This window comes from Mya arenaria, chromosome 1 (assembly GCF_026914265.1).
Source record: "Mya arenaria isolate MELC-2E11 chromosome 1, ASM2691426v1".
In the NCBI taxonomy this organism is placed as follows: Eukaryota; Metazoa; Mollusca; class Bivalvia; order Myida; family Myidae; genus Mya; species Mya arenaria.
In genome coordinates, this window is record NC_069122.1 from 23,467,774 (window position 1) to 23,489,601 (window position 21,828).

At 34.3% G+C, this 21,828-nt stretch overlaps 1 protein-coding gene across 1 annotated transcript in view; it reads right to left on the reverse strand.

Moving 5' to 3' along the window:
* Positions 1-6,371, reverse strand: part of LOC128206740 (sorcin-like) — a 39,775-nt gene extending 33,404 nt beyond the window's left edge. The window contains exon 1 of the mRNA XM_052909449.1: positions 6,138-6,371. Within this exon, the coding sequence (XP_052765409.1) occupies positions 6,138-6,296 (159 nt within the window). The 5' untranslated portion in view covers positions 6,297-6,371. The remainder of the gene's footprint in view (positions 1-6,137) is intronic.
* Between the last annotated feature and the right edge of the window lie 15,457 nt (positions 6,372-21,828).

Here is a 21,828-nt window from a genome sequence, read left to right on the forward strand (position 1 = left end):
AGAAATTAAAACACAATATGAGGATATAACATATAACTAAGATACTGATAATGGACCTATAAGCAATAGAAAAATTTACACAAGACAGAGAGACCGTCTTTATAGAACAAAACGTTTCTGACGGTTAGTGAAATTCTTTGCAAAAAGAATGTTATTTTATACGGCGATGACAATGTAAGAGCTGTCGGAGATACTAGTGTATTCTGTAAGGACTATGAAGAAAGCGCTACCCGATCTACTGGCTTAAAAAGGTCGGAGAGTAAAAAGGAACCGACACAAGGGACAAAGTGGGAACTCTTTAAAATATTAATTGCCGGCCAACTTTATAATTAACGGGCTGGGTTACTTTATCGTCGCCGACAGATCCGTGTGGATTTGGATACATGGAAACCATTGAGCCCCATTTTTACAAAAAAATGTATTGTGTATCAACCCATCAAACGTCTTCAGTTTGAAATCCGCCTATTTTGCGGACCCGCTAAGTTGACATTAGTGCGCTGCTTTATATCTTGCCAATGTAGATCTATGAGACATTGAAATAGCTTACATTGGAAACGATGATACTTTGCAATGAGAAGGAATCATGCAGGCAAATGCAGATATTTAAAATTTAGAGGAAGAAAAAAAACGTAATCTAATGAACAGGAAATTATTAAAGCCGTTAAATCAATACGACATGATAAAGCAGCGGGTGATGATAGCATCCTTCATGAACACATCAAAATTCTCTTAATGCCTCATTCACACATTCATTCACGATTTAGTGCTGTCCTTGATAAAATCATTCTCGATTTGTCAACAGACTGATCAAGATCCTTTGATTCGAGGCTGGAAATAAAAAAAATAACGACAACAATCTGATATTGTTCAGGAAGCGTCCCGATTCAGTCGTTTCCAGCCGAATTCTCAATCCGATTCTGATCCGATTTGTATCTTTTGCATGGTAAAAAACACCCGAATCTGTCCCGACAGCGTCCAAATTATCTCGAATGCGATCCGACAGAGGTCAGACAGTGTCCAGACAGTGAACCGATGCTGACGGCGAAACGGCAATGTTTTTTAATATGTCGGGTGGTGGTGTTGCTAATATGAACTAATATGTCCGTCGAGTGTTGCTAATAGTAGTTAATATTTCTGTTGTGGTGTTGCTAATAGTGACCGGATAGAGCCAACAAACAAATTCTAGCCGAAAGTTCGAATGAAACAAGCAGAATGAAACAAGCGGAATAGCTTAAAGCGGAAAGCGTTATATAGCAATTAGCACGAAGAAAATTGCACCTGTACGTTTAGCTAGTGTAAACTATCAAATGAATTTTACTCATATCAATTGAAATATCGGCACATTCATTTTTGATAACATAAAGAACAGAAAGATCAAATAAGGTTTCCCAAATCAGCAAATGGGAGTTAACTAAATATATTAACGTTTGCCTCGATGGGGAATAACTATTTTCTAAAATGTGATTAGAAATGACAAAATTAGATGTAACAACAAACAGTTTAGCGTAAAGACACGGTTTTCTGACGATCACATATGTTAAAAGAAAAGATAGTGTCCGCAGAAAGAAATGTCAAACAACAATATTTAAATAATCAATACGCGGATTGGATTTTGACTCTTTTAACCTTTCATACTAACACTATACAATCGGTACAACCATAGCATATTATGGTGATGAAATTATCCTTCATTGGATCAGTTTTAATGTAAGCAGATACACCTCCACTTCTTCGCGAAGCATTCAAAGCTTTTTACCAACAAACAGCAAATATGATGCACTTATGCACCAGTCAATTGCAACCCAGGGTCCGGGGAATAGCGGGGACTTTGACTTTCGGTCCAGCCAACCCCGGCTAAAATCCCCGCCGTGCGGACACGAACAGATGGTAAAATTCCCGCCAAATGCCCCCACACCCCAGGGACCCTAGGTAAGGCCCATTCCCTGCAATATTTAAAGTGAAGACAAAACCACCGCATTCACCCGGCACTGCGGGGCCACCTGAAAGGTGAAAACACGGCCCATTTCCCCGGCTATCCCCGGTACACCCCCGGACCAGGGGGGGGGGGGCGTGGTTACAATTGACTGGTGCATTACAGTGTGTTGCAGTGAACCGTATTTAAATCAAGATGGGGAAAGGGAGGTGTTGTCATCACGTATTAACAGTCCTTGCCTTATTTTTCAGTAAAACTATCCTATTGCCTGACTGTCGAAACATATGTGGTCTGAACTTATATGCTAGCGACATGACACCAGGCTAGCGACATGACACCAGTATTTATTTTTGCAACGTATATGCCATCAGCCATTTATGAGATCCAATTGACTACGCCGATCAAATGCAAGTATTCAAGTGATATTCACTATATTATTACCGGAAGGCATCGTTCTCATAGGTGGTGACCTTATGTTGACGTCACGTCCGATAACTTTCAAAGGACTAAACTCCGAGCCTACTATCTTACTGCATTCCTAACACATAAGAATATTTAATGTGTCCCAACCACAGAGAACATAAAATACTCATTTAGACCGACAAAGAAAACATTGGATTATATCATTACAGGCGCGTGGCAACAAGACCTTATAAAACATCACGAAGTTATTGAGGACGCATGTTGTGTTACATCCGACCAATATCCACTTCCTACGAAATTAAAGATTCAAATGTCAGTTTTCGAGAAAACTACAAAACCATTACTTGAAATAAATGCAAAGAAACTGACATTTGCAATCATGTAGACCTTCTTCACGCCTACCTCATATGCCTAGATACTGCTGCACTAATCACACAGAGCAAACGACATTGAATTGCTGTATGAGCACATGATAAAATGAATTAAAAGAGCATCTTAAGCATTGCCCATCAGTAAATTCAATGCCCATGTTAAACCGTACTGGAATAATGACATGAAACGGTACATGGCAATCAAATAATTGCGAGAAATGAATGCTTGAATAACGGAGCTATCACAAAGAAAGGTGAATATGTTAATGCCCGTTATAAACAAGCACAACGGCAGTTCATTATTACGCAAAATGATGCAATAAAAATCTGTATCCTTCATTTTCTAAGATGACCCAAATACAGCAGCTGCCTGTGATATACGTCTGCTCAGAACAAAATACACAAAAAGAATCAGTAAACGAAATCGAACACAACAATATTACGTTGCGAGAGCCAATTGGAATTGCTAATGCCTGGACATTATTATGTAGAAGTATTCACTCCGAAACACCCCCAAATTACGACATGAAGTTCCATGATGGACATAAGAAACAAGTACAAAACTTTCAGCGACTTCTTTCAAGATGACATTCTCTCGAAGACAGTACAGCCAAATAAACTTGATAGTGCGCTGCGAAACCTCAAGAAACTAAAGGCACCGGGAAATCAACAAATAGTTAATGAACACTCAATACACGGAGGGCAGACTCTTAAGTCGTACTAAAAACATTATGTACGCTTATACTGGAAGCATCATACGTTCCAAACGGCTGCAAAACAGTAGTTTTATTTCCTATACACAAGCAAACCAACGCATTTGTGTAAGAGTTGAACACCAATCACGCTACTGCTTTTTATCGACAAATTCTTTAAACGAATACTTAATGAACACCTCAAACTTTGGTCCACTGAACAAAACAAACAATTCCCAAATAAACAACAAAACGGATATCAATATAAGGACTTTGGTCACTTTTTTCATATACATTTCATTGATAAAAGTTCGGAAAGTGTATATGGTTGAGACAGACTCTATTATAGAACCCCCTTTAATTACTTGTGTTTCGTTTTTTCTTACAGCTCTTTATTTCCATATCCAATCATCTTTCTGCTCGCATTGGTTAACTTAAATAAAGAACTTTAAGTAAAATGATGAAATGCTCCTTTTTCTTGAATATGAAATGTTTTTATCAATTATAAATACAATTAGCATGAACCAAATGAGCACCTCGAACAACTTGTATATTCCCTCGTTAAGTAATCCCTTGACATTTCAATTGATTTATAAGAGATGAACTTGAATTTTTTTCATTATTTGGGACCCTTCAATGAGCTAACGCCGAGACCCGGAGTATAAACTACTAACACCACCACATGGTCTGAGTTGGTACAACCATGCGTTGAGTCACGGTCAAATGTTAATTTAAAGAAATAAGGCATCAAAAATGAGAAGGCACTTCTGAATAAGTGTTATTCCCCCAACATCAAAACACAAAACTATGGTGGCATATTACTGCCGTAACTTGATAACGTTCGCGTATTGTTTCATGAATACCATATAAAATTGTCGAGATAGTTATCTAGCTATCTATTTAAATATTCGAGAACCATTTTCGGTAAGATAAATATATAATACCTAAAACATGCTTAAAAGTGCCGAGAACTGTCACCTAGCTGTTGTATAGATTAGTACCACTAACATATTAAGTAGTCATGGTGCGCGGATTCCACCTCATTAAGTACACATGATAAACTGGTTAACAAAATGAGATTCGAGTAACGTCTATCTTTTTATGCATTTTTTGGTGTTTAGCAGTTACTGGGCACATGTATCTAAGTGTAAGCTATTATTATTATAGTTAATGTCCAACGAACAATTATGAGCTTAAGGTGTGTTTTTATTCTTACTGTCAACTTAAACCGTCTCCGTGGCCTAGTGGATAAGTGTCCGCCTACGGAGCGGGGGGGGGGGGGCGGGGGGGGCGAAGGGGGGGGGTGGCGAAGGGGGGGGGGGCGAAGGGGGGGGGGGGCGGGGGTTCGATCCCTGTCCGCGTCATACCAAAAGACGTTAAAAATTGGTACAAATAGCTCCTTTGCCTGGCGCTCGGCATTTAAAGGGTAGTGCTTGGAAAAGTGGTGTACTCAGTACTGGTTTAACCCAGGAAAGTTGTACCCCGTGTTTCGGTGCTTTACACCGAGCACGTAAAGGAACCAAGGGGTCTCTTCGAAAAAGAGCTAGGGTATCGCTTCCGGACTTCCTTGTATCCCACCACTGTCTCTTCAGCGTGCTGTCCCTTCAGCAAAAACAAAGAACCCCGTTGGAAATAAGTGCTTGCACTTTCACGGGTTATCCTTGACCGCAAGGTCTAAAAAAATACATACATATACATACAACTCATTACGGAATGTACATGAAACAGACAACAGTTTTGTATGCAGTTCACCTATGCAAAACTGTGTTTCATTTGAAGCTCTGTTTAACGAATTTAATTAAAGGGGTAAGACCAGTTTATCAGTAAATTTAATGCTTATTTTGTGATAACTTCTTTTGCAATTACATGATAAAATGTGAATATCACATTGAATAAAGTGAAAAATCCATTTCAAGAATCAAATACTTATCTAAACCATTTTAATATTTATCATCTCCGCCTGTTATTTGACAAAAACATTTAGACGTTTAGGGATTCAAAGAATCCCTTTCGAATTTCTATTATTTTAGACTATGTAAAAGGGACACACACAAAAAAAGGTAAATGTATTTTTAATCGCAGATGTATCTTCGTAAAAATACTATTTATATAATAATTTTAATTTATAAATAAACACACTAAATTGTTTAAAAGGAATAACCTCAATGTTTTTTAAACGTTTAGGAAATATATATATGTTTATTAAATAACCATTTATAAATGCAATTAAAGTGCTCAAAAAGTAAAGAAATATCCTTAGCTCTATCAATATTTAATGCATTGTACATGTATGTATACCCTGGTACTGTACAGCCAACTCATGTTGAATTTTCACTACTGTAGCTGGAACAGGGAGTTGCACTATGCAACTGAGCAGGGTTTTTTTCAGTTTAAGTTTATATTTTAGCTCAATTGTGTAGACAGCTAACAGCTTATTTAAACACTGTCAAGTCCGCTTGCTGGGTCAAATTCACCAGTACTGAGTGTCCATTTGAGAGGCAACAAGAATGTTACCCGACCGGGAGTCAAACCAAGGACCTCTTGGTCAAGAGGCAGACACTACCTATGAGCCATCCCGACCTGATATATCGAGTTATATACATGACCATGATTAAAGTAACTTCCCCTTCCCTCCCTGCATCAACAAAATAGTTTCACAAATATTTTTTGGTGTATTACATAAATAACATATCGAGCGTGAATGTAAGCAATATTTACCTGCCATGCATTCGTTTGGAATACATTCTGTTGATAAAAGTTTCCGTAATTGCCGTAGTGTTCACTCTGCCCATGTCCTGCATACTGCGGGTGGTTCTGTTGATAATACTGCTGCTGTTGTTGATTGGACTGTGGAGCTTGTGTGTAATTCCACGACATTGTTAATCAATTTCTTCAGGTTTCACTTTAATCGTTCGTATCCGGGTAGTTTATTTACATCGTCGCGTCATGTATCTAAGGGATTAAACAAGGGAGATAATCAATACAAGTAGGCTAACTGCCACTATTTTATATACCGATATAAAGAAAGATTGCACATAATGTATTATCGACACAGCATTGATCATAGGCGGCTGTATCGACAAGATATGGTGAATTCCCCCCCCCCCAACTTCTTGTTTTACGGCCTACTATGCATTTGGCATGCATCGTGTACAAAGTTTGTACGTATTGCTTACATGTACAGTACAGTATCCATATCACCGTATGAATGATAAGTTACAACGTTGGTTTATTTTTTCAAACTTATTTACACAATTATTTTTCCATTTATATTATTTAAGTTAATGTTATTTTGGTAGTTTAAACTTGGTATCTTGCTGCTACTGGCAATCTTCCTCAATGTGATTTTTTTATAAAAAAAGTTTGTCCAGTTTGTACATAATTAGTATGTAAAAATATATGACGATGATTAATATGCTGATCGAAATGCATTCCTTATAAAATCAAAGCACTGAAAGTGCTGATGGACGGTGACATTGTTCGGTCTGCTGCAAGTAAAGAACTAAGTCCTTTCTCTTATAAACACAGAAAATCATCGGAACCTAATCTTGAATATAGAAGCATAATTTAAACACTCTTAGGTGAGGACAATTAGACAATGCTTCAAACCAAATATCTAAGCTTGATATTTATTTTCCAAACATAATTATTCATCTTAATGCTGTAGCTTTGAAAAATTGATGAAAAGGTCACCTGGCAATCTCATCGTTAATGTTTGTTTGCAGAACAACTTCGTGGTCAAAATTTCATTCCAGTTGCATAATAAATACGCCAAAATGACACAATCAAGATAACTGAAGCATAACATTAACAGATGGGCTTTTTTAAAACAGTACACATGGTCCAAAGTTCAATGTTGTACTCAAAATTAAAAACGTAGGCCTTAGTTGAAGCAACTGTGCTCAAGATGATCAATTTGCAAGAAAAACAATTGTCGAAAACTGACATAAACTTGGTATTAATGTGTACAATGCATTGAATCTTACTAACTGAAGTACCACATAGTTTACAATTTATTTTAGCTAAGCAGTGATTTTGTATTTTTCCATTAAAAATATTACTGGGTATGTCTACGAAGGTATATAGCTTAAATATACCACCCGTTTGGAGTAAGCCTTCGTAGCACAGTGGATACCACACTGGACTTCTATTTTTTTACATTTTGGTCCTTTCTCTATAATTATGATTCAAAGCATAACACATTAAATAATTGTCCTGAGTTGCGTTACAGGAAAAAAAATTGGTGCCAATCTGGTGTACAGTCCCTTTAAAGTAACCCGAGAACAACAATGATGAATTGTTTTCCAAACATAGCAACATTTTATTGCAGAGGCCACAAAAATAAAAAAGTAAGTGAAAATGTCACAATCATGGTTAGCCAAACACAACATTTATAATTATTCTTAAAGCAGTACATTTTGTCCAATCTGAAAACATATGAAAGAGGGTCAAAAGGTCACAGTAAAGAAGATCTGAGGACAACATTGATAATTGTTTTGCAAAACTTACTGAACTTTCGTTGCAGTACCTTAGAATAGAAAAGATGGTCAAACGGTAATTATCAAGGTTATCCATGTACAATATTGATATTTGTTTTAAAAGTTATACACATGGTCTAAATTTCTTTGCTGTTGCTTCAAAAATAGAATGTATGTCAAAAAATCATATTCTATGTCATCAAAGCACAACATTGCTTTTTGTTTTGAAAACTATACTAAAAAACTTTCATTGAAGTAGCTTAAAAATAGGAAAGTTTGTCGAAAGGACAACGTTATCCAAGCACAATTTTGATTTTTGATTTCGAATAAATGGTCTTAATTTCATGGCTGAAGCTTCAAATTTAAATATGTGTCAAAGGCCACAATCTAGGTCATCAAAAGACAACATTAAATATTGTTTTCAAAACTGTCTAAAATGCTATAGCTCTAAAAAATAATTAGGTCAAAAAGGTCCCAGTCAGGGTCATCCGAGAACGACAGATATATATATGTTTGTTTTCAAAACAGTACAGATGTCGAGTTTTCATTGATGTAGCTTTAAAAAACATATTCAACAACTTCAGGAAATGTGTAAATAACTTAGCCTTTGCCGATCTTACTAACATATTTGTTTGACGAGTTGTATAATACAGTCTATTATGTGATGACGAGTCCAAGTATCTTTTTATCAAAATATTCTTTAATTAGAGACAGCAAAAACAACTAACCTGTTTTACTTCTCTATTAAACAAGAGCTGTCAACGAGACTGCGCGCTCGACTATTTTGCCGCTGTTCAGTGTAAGGATTAAAAAGTTTTGGCGAAACATGGATCACTGTAAAATTAGATTAGATTTCAATGCAATACATTATGTATTTGTTGCAAAATATAGTTATCTAACTTGGTTATTCAAGTAGGTTGGGTGGTTGAGTACCATTGTCTAAAGTCTCAATGCAATACATGAGTAATTGCTGAGATTTTAACCATGTGTGCTAACATGCAAAACCTTAACCAGTATTTCTAAGTTGCATAATAAAGGGGCAAAAATGATAAAATATCAAAGATTGAGTTATCTTTCCTGATTAATTAAGAAGGTTGAATAGTTGGGAGCCTGTGTATAAAGTTTGAATGCAATACATGATGTATTTGAATTTATATGTCAAATAATAAAGCAAAACCTTAACCAGAATGTTTAAGTCGAATAATAAAGGGTCATTATTTGCATTAAATGCAAACTAGAGTTATCTTACTTGGTTAATTAGGAAGGTTGGATGGTTGAGTACCATTGTATAAAATCTTAATGCAATACATCAAGTAGTTGCTGAGATATTAACCTATGTGTGCTTACATGCAAAACCTTGACCAGAATTTCTTAGTCAAATAATAAAGGCCCATTATTTGCATTAAATTCAAATAAGTGTTATCTAACTTCATTACTTTAGTAGGTTAGATAGTTGGGAATACATATCTAAAGTTTCAATGCAATACATGATGTATTTGCTGAGATATTGACTTAAAGGTGCTTACATGCAAAACCTTAACCAAGGTGTGACGTCTACGCCGACGCTTGGGTGAGTAATATAGCTCTCCATATTCTTCGAATGGTCGAGCTAAAAACAGGATACCATTAAAGCGATGCTATTCTCTGCACTACAAGCTTGCATTGCAAAAAAATGTATCAGAAAAATTTCAAACCAAAGAATCATGCGATAATTCTCACAATGTTTGTAAGAAGAATACATATAAAGGTGATATCAAGTACAGCAGAAAGGAATAACAACAAAAACCTAAACTCTTTTTAATTGTGACATCATAATGGTCACCAGTAAGATGAAGTCAAAGATTACTTTGTGTTCATGACGTCATTTCCTATTTAAACCAATATAGTACCCCATTCAGTACCCACCGTGATTGAAAGTTTTTATCAGGAGATAAGATAAATATCACATTTTCCTCTTAAGAATTGGTTGGAAATTTAATTTTACATTTTTTCATCACAATGAATACAAAATGACAAATTGTCATTTGAAATAACCATTCTTGTCTATAAATTTGTTTAAAAACATGTGGAAGGATACTATAAGTTCCATGGTCAGTAGGTAACCCGCGATATGGGATATTCAATGTACAGGAAACCATATTGCGGTGGAGTGAAGCTCGAACCTAAATATGGATTCTTGCCCCCAATGTTTCCAATACTATGTCACCTACTATAACCCTGTAATGTAAGTATAACGTTGACAACCTGTTACCCTGTTTAAATGTTTTATTTAGTCATTGAAATATTCATCGAATCCGAATAAAGACGCCATTTTGGTGTAATTTAAATTTGGAAAATGGATAAATGTGGTGTCACCGCGTGACCTGTCCTTGACCAACAGCGGTGTTTCAAAAATATTGGAGTCGTGGTATTTTTTTTTACCAATATAAATAGACCAATGTTATATTGATATCCCTATGTGTATTTAGGAGAGAAAAAATGTGTGATAGCTGTATTTAACTGGATATAAAGTATACAAGTAAATAAAAAAACATGAAAAAAAAATCTTTATGAAAAAACATTATTCATAATGGGTGGAGTGATTGATGATAATGAGCCCTTCTTAATCATTAAGCTAGTTACTTTAGGTCATTTAATTGACTTAGAATACAACCTCATTGTCTAATTCATTGTCGACGTAAAATCTTATGCAGGGATTGTGCATCAGGTGAGTGACAGTAGGCTGATGAAAAACCAAACTTGAAGAATGAAATTTTAATGATTAAGGATAGCACTTCATTTATGCCTATCTGAAATTTCATTTGCTTAATTGTAGGTTTATTCTATTTTTGTTGTTAAAGCTGCACTCACACAGATTGAAAGTATTGACCATTTTTGCGAAAATCCATGGAAAACAGTAATATAAGACTGCTGACAAAAAATCAGATTAAGTTCAAAAATTGATGTTTTATGCATTTTTTCTTAAACCGTTAGTATCAGTTTAAGCCATTAAGCATCAATTTTTGAACATAAATATGAAAATCTAAGATCTGGTATTTTGTCAGATATCTTATTATTGGTTTGCACATATTTACGCAATAATTTGCTCTTTCCAAAACAAAAAATAAAAGAAGCTGTTAAAATAGTCAATCTGTGGGAGTGCAGCTTTAAGGGCTCATTATTTCTTAAGTCTTAACAAGTTGATGTTCAAAATTAATTAAGAGTCTTCTTATCCATAAACATCTATTAAAACAAGTTTTTAAAAAAGAGGGTGTTTCGAAAATATCAAAATTGAATTAAGGAAAAGAATTTCATATTTGTCAGGTTTGAACTGACATTTCCAAATGCTTTACCCTTTGGAACAGGCCATGCGGTAACTAAGAAATATGTCAAGTCCAAGATATACGCATAAGCACAAAATTAACCAAGCACAATTTTGATCACAATTCACACACTGTGCAAGCATGTCAAAACATGGCCATGTTAAAATTGCAAAATTTCCTTCTGATTGAAAAAAAAATCACAGGCTGTCAGACTAAATTACTGACACTCCTTTTCTATAAAAGTTCATGCTGTCTTTAGAAATAAATTAAAATAACGAATAAGGGTAATGTAACATTCTGCCAAAGGGGGAAGTGCATTCATAGTATGTGGATGTAATGGATTAAATATATGCAAATTAACATACCAGGTCTCTGTTTGGAGGGAGAATATATTATGTATATAAAAGGGTTATGCATGATTTTCTCTGAAGGGATCTGTTGGCCTTGAACATTTCAGTAATATGGCTTGTTTTTATTGATCTTTTTTAGACATACATGTTTAATGCTTGATAGGCATACCAATGAGAACGATTTGCCCAAAATTGCAACAGGCAATTCAGGGGCGTAGCCAGCGTTACACACTTACGCACATGCGTAACATCAATTTGAAAAATGAAAAAAATGGCCAAACATGGCACCAAAGTCGAGGGTTACGCTATGTTTTGACATCAGAATAAAACCTTAAAGGGAAGATCAGCTATAGAAAGCATTGTTTCTCTGTGCTAGATAGCTAACACAGCCTTAAAAATCACTTGGTGACTACAGTCGTCGGCCTCGAACCTATAAATCCCGACAAATACAAATCAATGCTAAACATATTAGTTCCATTTTTCAGTGGGGAGCAGCCCCCCCCCTTAACCTCCTACGGTTACAGGGATTCCCCATCCCATAGCCTCTCACATTTAGTACAGCCTGGCTAAGCCCTTGAATTTAATTAATTGCCAAAAAATGTCAAAATCCTGTCTACATTCTAGTATTTTGATTATTTTTTTCATTGAGTAAGACCCTTTTGGGCTATTTAAACACTGTAAATATCCGTAAAGCTATATACATGTATACAATATTGATATCCCCAGCATGCACAATTAAGTTATGCATTATCTTTTACCATTGTTAATTTTAACATACAAGAAAATACTGTAATTTACACTTACCTGAAAAATGTGTAGTCAATGATAGAGAATAATAAGTGGCAGATTTCAAATCAAGGCATTTAAGGCTCACCAGGGGCTTAGCACCATCCAGTTAATACAGACAGGCTAGCTCTGTGTCCTAATGCCAGGATCATTTATAGTAACTTTATCTTGTTGAAAAGTTTAATACTTGACTAGTCCAAATAAACAGCAACTTCAGAGTCTTTGACAAGTTTTGTTTTGGTGAGTCTTCATGTCCACATCCAACTTTTTCTCCTAGCCAAGAGTGACATTTCAAGCACTAAGTTTATTTAGTTCAAATAATTGTACATCGAATGATTTTTTACCATTTTTGATATGGCACTAGTGAACACATCTATAATTTTCGACTTGATGTATATTGAGCTTCAAGATGACGCGCATAAGCTAGATAGTTCCAAAAAAAATGGCAATGCTATGTTGACAGAAGCTGATCGGAATTTAAGTGTTTAATGAAATACTTGTGTAATTATACACACTTGTGTGATTAAACAATGATATTGGCTCAAGATAAATTATGTGAAACTTTCGTGTTTCTATTTTGCAATGCAGTGTTATTGAAGTGTTGTTACAGTTGAAGAAAATATTTTACTATGGTATGAATCAAATCAACATGGCATAAAGGGAACCAAATTATGCACTGGTCAGTCAATTGTAGCCACGCCCACCCCCCCAGTACTTGGGAATAGCGGGGACTTGGACTTTCAGTACAGCCAACGCCAGCTAAATTCCATGCCATGCGGAGACGAACAGTTGGGAAAATCCCCACCAAAGTCCCTGCACCCCGGGGACTCTAGGTAAGGCCAATTACCCGCTATGTTTAAAACAGACAAAACCACCGCATTCACCCGGCAATGCAGTAGCTACAATAATGAGCAAACAAGGATACTTTTTTTTTTATTATTTTGACATTTCTTATGTATCCCTGTAACGCTACAACTCTCTACCATTTAACAAAGGGCGAAATGATATACTGAAATAATATGCATTGATGTTGAAAAATAATGACAAACTTGTTCAATTTTTATCCGACAGTGATCTGAACTGGATTAAATTTGTCATTAGAGTTGTTATTTTCACATAATATATTATGGGTCACAAATACCGTTATACATGTACACAACCAGTCAGATTTGTCCCAGATTTACCGATATCGGGATACTTGATAAACAATCGACACTTGTAAGTGTTTTATGATAACTTAACATGTTTTTTGGGCATACTGACATAACTTAATATGTGTTTAATAGTAGGCAATAATATTTTCGTAGAAATTTGAATTTATAACGGAGATAATTTCAAAATTGTGGCCGCGAGGATTCTCTGCGCAAGGACCGCTTGCTACTTTTTGCTGGGATGGTGGACGTCACGAGTCTGCCATATTAAAAAAATCGTCAAAAGACTCGTTGACGGCCATTTAGGTGGACTAGGCAATGCCGGGCCACCTGAAAAGCATAAACACGACCCATTTCACCGGCTATTCCCCGTATATCCCCCGACCTGGGGTGGCCATGGTTACAATTGACTGGTGCATTTATATCACAATTTTAAAGAAAATCTGAAATACCCTACTGTACTGTAATATATGTTTTATGCAGAAAGATGACAACTGTGATGCAGATGCAAGTTGTTTCGAGTTATTTTCATTATTTTTCACATCAATATTTGCAACAATTATTAACATCTACTAATGGCACGAAGCAAAACGACATCATTGTTTTTTGGATTTTCACTAAGTTTGTATTTCCGTGTTTTACTGCAACTTACTTTTAGTAGTGGGTGACCTTTCACCAGATGTATTTCAGTCATTAATTTTATTGCGTTAAACTCAGCCAATACCACAAGATGGTGATGTTATTCAATTAATTAATTTTAATTCTCCTTTTTAGCACTAACAATCCATTGTAAAACTCTAGTGTGATGCCTTAAATCCCATTTGACATCGGAAATTCGATTTGTTGATTCGTCCGCCATCTTGGATAAACCGGGTACTATACTAAACTGCTGACCGATTAGCTGACCATATAGAAATAAAAGAGAGTTGCTGACCAATTGCTGACCATACAGACAAAGAAGGAAAACACATGAAAAAACACGTTTTGATATTTAAGATTTTTCAAGACATATTATGTTAAATTTATTTTATATTCTCCTTATAGTGTAAGAATAAACGGATTTTTGGTGTGTTTTTTTGGTTGTTTTTTTGTTGGGGGGGGGGGGGGGGAATTGCATTTCAATGAAATGAATTGAGTTGTTTTTTACTGGTTTGTTGAAAATATGTGAAATATATCACGGTTTTAATTACGATGTACAGTACAATTATTTGAAAGCAATATTTTTAATTGTTAATGTAGCTTTAAATGTTAGCTTCATTACCTGTGAAAAACTATCTGCACTACATCAAAGAACGATCAAAAGAATGGTGTTTGCCAAATCGCCATCGGTCATTTTAATTAAGAAATTATTTCTCTTTAATCTGTTGTATGTTCTAAGTTATTTTGTGAATAATAAGTCAATCATAGGCAAACTGTTGCTAATGAATAAAGTTTGATAAGTATATATTTTATTTTCTTGATCAAGAACATCACTTTCATAGTCATTGCAAAATATACTCCGAAAGATTGCCGTATTTTTCATTATTTTTCTGTAATTAGTGTGATTCCATTTGTAAATTTAAAGGATTTTGTCTAGTGCAGTTTTGCGTTCTCATATAGTTTTATAAAGTGAAATATTGTTTTTAGCTGGACTTTGTGTTTTCTATTAGTTTCATTATGGCTTAATTGTTGGACATTCGCAGGCGAAATACTTAGGCAATTTAACCAAGTGTCCAGTGTTTTCATACTCTGGATTTAAAGCTCGTGATTTCCTGGATAAAAGTTTGGAATTTTATCCGTTGGTGCCAAATTAGTCGGTAAGTGAGAAAGAAGATTATATCATTTTACTCATATTATGCGTATAGGATAAATCGATATTGAAAAGTTACTGATCAATTTCTTAGCTGACCAATGTAACGTATAGGGAAACTCGATAATGCAAAGTTGTACTGTTTCTATATGGTCAGTCAACTTCACGGTTCACTGCATAGTGCTGACCAATGTAACGTATAGGAAAACTCGATATTGAAAAGTTACTGACCAAATTCTTAGCTGACCAATGTAACGTATAGGAAAACTCGATATTGGAAAGTTACTGACCAAATTCTTAGCTGACCCAACGTATAGGAAAACTCGATATTGAAAAGTTACTGAAAATGGACTATGATACATTTATCATGTATTATACACATATTAGGTGACTTTTATTCAGGCAATTGCGCTTGCACTTATTCACTAGCACACTCATTCAATCAATCACTCACTATCAATCACTCACTATCAATAACTCTTTCACTCACACAATCACTCAATCACTCAATCAATCACTACTCACTAGCTCATTCACTCAAAAAAATAGGCCATGGTAAGAGCGCCTCCACGTGGTGTGGCCTGGATGTAGACAGTTTTATTTCTATCTTTTACTGATAAAAAGACATCTACTGTATCTGCAACGAAACGCTCTTGGAATAACAAAAAAGAATATTCGTCAATTCAATTAATTATTTCATATGACATTATAACATTTAAAACACTGAAAACAAACATAACAAACAGAAAAAACTTAAAAAATAAAAATCATTCTTTGTTTATATTGTCAGCAATTCGTCAGCAAATCTCTTCTATTCCTATATGGTCAGCTAATCGGTCAGCAGTTTAGCACGACCCCCGGGTCATTTTGGGTCATGCCATTAACATATCATATTTTGATGGTTCTACTTAAAGAGTCTACAGTATGATATATATTTTAAAATATTTCGATAGTTCAAAGTATTGAATTAATTATGTTTAGCAACAATGTACTTCTGTATTCAGTTCGAAACATTTACGGATTTATTTTTATCGATACAGTAAAATGGCCGAGGAGTTCCGAATGCAGTTTTGTAGTAATGTAGTGGAACTATTTCCATGAAGTAGTCAATATTGGCGAAATGATTTATCAATATAAATATTTGATTTGAGTACCAATTGTCAATAAATTATACATGACCCACTTCTCACTATTCGCCCATATATTTTAGAAAAGAACTATGTAACAGCCACTTTAAATCAGCTGTGTATTCAAAACAATGATGGAACGAACCGACGAAACCGTCTCAGGAGGAGGTTTCGATAAGTTCAAAAACCAGTTTCGGTTTTTGTAAAACAAACGATAAATCTGGTTTTCATTTTATTTGAAAATGCACCAAGAAATACACAGTTCGTGGAACCGATGTTAAACCAAAATAGTTTATTACCAACCAACCCCTATATAAGTCAGAATTTTATCATAACCTTACTAAAACTAATAACCAATGATTTAACTGATCAGCCGTGTAAACTAACACACTGTATGAGTAGCCAGTTCATCACTTAAGTTAAAACAGGTAAACGAATCGTATAACGTTAACCAGTAAGTATATGTTACTTATTTAGTAGAATTCGCAAACCATAACTAGTTAACCTGTTAGTGTTGTACAGCTAAAAAGGTAATAGGTGGCAGTTCTGTGTACTTTCAAGTCTGTTTTTAGGTTTTAGATATTTATCTTACCAAACAAGTAACGAATATTAACTAGACAGCTAGATAATTGTCGCGAAAAAGAAATGGTTAACACGAAACAGTTCGCGAACGTTAACAGGTTATCTTACGGCAGTTATATGCCACCATATTTATAAAATAGTTTTGTTATAATCGCACTTATTTGGAAAATGGCGAACAAATTTACCAGTTGTTCGAGGTGGGTTTTTTGGTTCATGATAAATGTATTTATAGTTCCGTGAAACAAATCAAGTTCAGCAATAGGAGCAACTAAACATATCTTACTAAACGTTCTTTATTTCAGTTTCACGTTGACAGCTATAGAACACACTATTTTTTTTAATTCAAGGATGCTTGGATATAGAAGTGCGCGTCCGTTAGAAAATGCTGGCCGAAAAGTTAAAAAGCAATATGAACAATGAGAGAGATATGAACAAGGGTAGATAAATTTATTTTCATAAGTATAAAAGTGAATCATCACTTCGAGCATATTTACTAGTTATCGCCACAGATGATAATTGTATGTGATACATCATGCATTTTTCATTGTTTTTTTATAAAATAATTATGAGTAAATAAACAGTTCTGGCTACGATTTTATGAATATAGTCACACGATGCTATTATCCAGCTGTTTAGATTATTCCGATCGACTGTACGTATTGAATCATGAGAAGGCAAAAGTTTCAAAATGTCATCAGCATCAAGATTTGCGGTATGGATAACATTCCACCAGTTTCTAGACTCTAGGTGAAATAGCTTTCGGGTTTTAAAGCGACACAGAATCGTACAGAACCACACACTGCTGTACACACACATGCACAGTTGGACAAGGGCAAATTAATATGACAATTAACCATTTTTTGATTGCATAAAAATACATTATGATTGAAATTGATTAAACATTTTTTGTTTATTGTGTTAATGAAATACATATTGCTATTAAATCATTGAAGCGTAATAAATCTTCTGGGAGTGACATTCTGATAAATGAATATACTTTATAGAGACGTTCGATATTTTGCCTTTGCATGTATGTGATATTTTTAAGGGTATTTTAAACTCAAGATTTTTTCCCGATAAGTGGATGGAAGGTGTTATTATACCATTGCATAAAAAGGGAAATTTAGATGACGTTAATAATTATAGGGGAATTACACTCGTTAGTTGCCTGTCTAAGCTTTTTACAACTGTACTTAATAAACGCATCGATACATTTTGTAATGAACATAACCTAATTTCGGACGCTCAGTTCGGATTTCGGAAAGGGCGATCAACTGTAGATGCTATTTTTATTCTGACGTCATTAGTGCAAAAATATTTGAATGACAATAAAAGACTTTATGTTGTTTATGTTGATATGATGAAATGTTTGATTCTATTTATACAAATGCTTTATGGTTGAAACTGTACACATGCGGTATTCAAGGAAAACTACTTAGAATAGTACGAGATATGTATCAAAAAGTTAAATCTTGTGTTAAATCATGTTTTACATATTCTGATTACTTCGACTATGCTGTAGGCCTTCGTCAAGGGTAAGTTATGTCTCCTTTACTATTTTCTCTCTTTGTTGAAGACTTAGAATTATTTTTACAGAATGATGTAGATTCTGGACTTCTAATTGATGATATTGTCCTTATATTGTTGTTATTTGCAGATGACATGGCTATCGTTGGAAAATCACCTAAAGAAATACAACAACATTTGGATAGACTTTTAGAATACTGTAATAACTGGGGTTTATCTGTAAATATACTTAAAACAAAAATTATGTTTTTTCGTAAAAGGGGAGGGCTATTACCATCAGAACATAGGACCTACAATGGCCAGTCTATTAAAGTTGTGAATGATTTTAATTACTTAGGAACTGTTTTCAACTATACTGGTAATTATGCTTTAAACCAATAACATTTAACTGGTAAAGCTTTAAAAGCACTAAATGTATTATTATGTAAATGTGGGAATATGACCTGAAACCAAAGATTCTATGTCAACTATTTGATGCCTTTGTAGCCCCTGTTCTAAATTATGCTTAGGAAATATGGGGTTATACCAAGTCTAAAGAAATTGAAAGAATTCATTTAAAATTTTGTAAACGTCTATTAAATGTTAGAAAAAATACATGTACAGCAAGTGTTTACGGTGAGCTTGGCAAATATCCTCTTTATGTACATATTTTTGTTAGAATTATACAATATTGGCTTAAGGTTGTAAGAAGTGATAATATCATAATGCGCACTGTATATAGGTATGCATTATCAGACTGTGTAATAGGAAAGAATAATTGGGTATCAAATGTTAGAAAGCTTTTGAGCGAGTTTGGCTTTGGATATGTATTTGATAATGCCAGTGTACCAAATGAAAAGTATTTTTTGTGTGAGTTAAAAACTAGAATAATTGATTGTTTTAGGCAAGAGTGGTATCGCTCTCTTGATAGTCCAGTCTTGTTTTTGTATAAAGACTTTAAAACCACTTTTGGTTATGAACATTATTTAGACATTTTACCTAAAAGCTTACGCCTATTCTTTTGTAGACTTAGACTTTCTATTCACCCTTTAAGAATTCAAACGGGTAGATATAACCGTAATCGAATTCAACGTGATGAAAGATATTGTTTATGTTGTAATAGAAGAGATATAGAAGACGAGTTCCATTTTATTTTTATTTGTCCATGTTTTAATCTTATTAGAAAGAAATACATCAAACGTAATTATTATATACGTCCGTCTGTACTAAAATTTATTGAATTGTTAAATTCAACAAATAGACAAGAACTTATAAAACTATCTTTATTTGTCAAAGAAGCGTTATGTATAAGACGAACAACTCTTAATATTGAATTATAACAATGATTCATTTTTTGTTATATTTTTTGTTCATCCTCACCTCATTTGAATATGTCCATACATCTGTATTCTAATTTACTCATTATTGTATTACCTGTGTTCTCACCATGTGTTCAATTATTATATGTATATGGTTAAGAAGATGATGTACTTTGTACAAATCTTAATTAATTATCTGTTCTGTTCTGTTCTGTTAATTAACACTACATACATCATGTCACATTGTACCATTTTGATATTTTGCTCATTTTGGCATGTACATGGGTTTTGATTCGACAATAAACATGAAATTACAGTCTGATGTTCCCTGCTACAAATATTAAATTAAAATTACCATGAGAAAATAAGCATTTTTTTCACTGCACCTTGAATAAATGCCACACAAAAGAAATGTTATTACATCATTCAAAATAACACTTTTCTTTTCGTGATTTAAGCGCATTTCTGACTGCAGGTTTTCCCCATTCGCCACACAGTTTTTAGACTGTCGACTGCCGACAGTCTTTAGAGAGCGGTATTTCAGAAACGCGACTAGTCGCCTGACACGACATATTGAACATGAATATATTAATACACACCACCTGCGTAGCAACAGAACTACTTACGTAAATGCGGGCGTCAAGTACTTGCTGATGTGTATTTAACGCGTTATTGCATTTTTTCATGACAAAACATTGCGTGTTACTCTTTGTAAAGTTGTACTTGCAATTGTGTGCGTTTTATTCAACAAAGTAATGAAAATATAGCATTTACATACGAAGTCATTTTACCCTACAACCAATATAGTATAATAATAAGCTACGCCATATGTTTGCACCCCGTGTGACGTCACACATATCCCGGCATTCAAGACCGGCAAAGAACATAATTTATGAATGAAAGATTTTCTTTTTCTTTATTTCATCCAATTGCAAAGTTTTCATAAAAAATAATATTTTGTTTCCTTCAAGCAATTAAACCAATTTTAATGATTTGAAATGAGGTTCTTATCCCTATTCAAACATAATAAAAAGTTTGAAAAAAAAACACACAATCAATTATGTTTTAATTTTAAAAGCAAACTTCAAAAATAAAGTGAATAAACTATTTTTCACTTGACAAAATTCATAAACATAATAATTTATTGATTTAAACAATAAAATTTCAATGTCAATATTTTTGTTCTTATTCTATATTGTATGCATTTTTCAACATCCTTCTTTGTGTATGTTGTATGCAAATGTGAAAATCCTTCTGTTGTATGCATTTCATACCGACCCTGCCTAGATTGTTATTGGCGCCGCACTGAAGTGCGCGCCTATTATAGAATGGGAATTTATTTTAGTTACTGGTAGGAGCGGTTTTTAAGTTGGTTGACAGTTGGGTTTTACTGTAATTTTATAATGATTAAAAGTGCAAATTGGTGGCGATTGCATGGGTGTTAAAAATGCTTTTTTATGGTTGAATAGATAGTCTTCAATTCATCTTCAAAACATTATTTCGGAAGAACGACAAATAAGTTTAATAACTGTTCCCGATTCGTTTACGTTTTCCGATTGGTTACCTGAAATATCGAAATATCAAGTGCCGGAAATGTAAAATGTGTGGACCGGTAATTATGTGAATGGGAATAATTATGTTTTATGTTGTTATGTTTACTGCATTGATAAACCATGATTCTGTACTATAGGGTGTAGTTTTTAAAGTCATACAAAATGGCGGCGATTATGCGGAAATGAAATTGAATGTTACTTCGAACACGTTCCTCTACAAAATAACCGACCCGTATTTAGTGTTATTGCTTCAACATCGAAGCAAAAATGGCATCAATGTATGCGTCTGAAGATGTTCAATTTCGATGGAGACAATCCAGAAATGAGCTGCCAGGAAGTGATCGATTTCGGACACGAAGGTATCGATATATCTAGTTGATACCTCTTAGTCAAAATATGTGTACGTTGACGGACGTTTTTTATGATTAAAAAAATGATATGGCAAATCCTTCACTACAACGTCTTC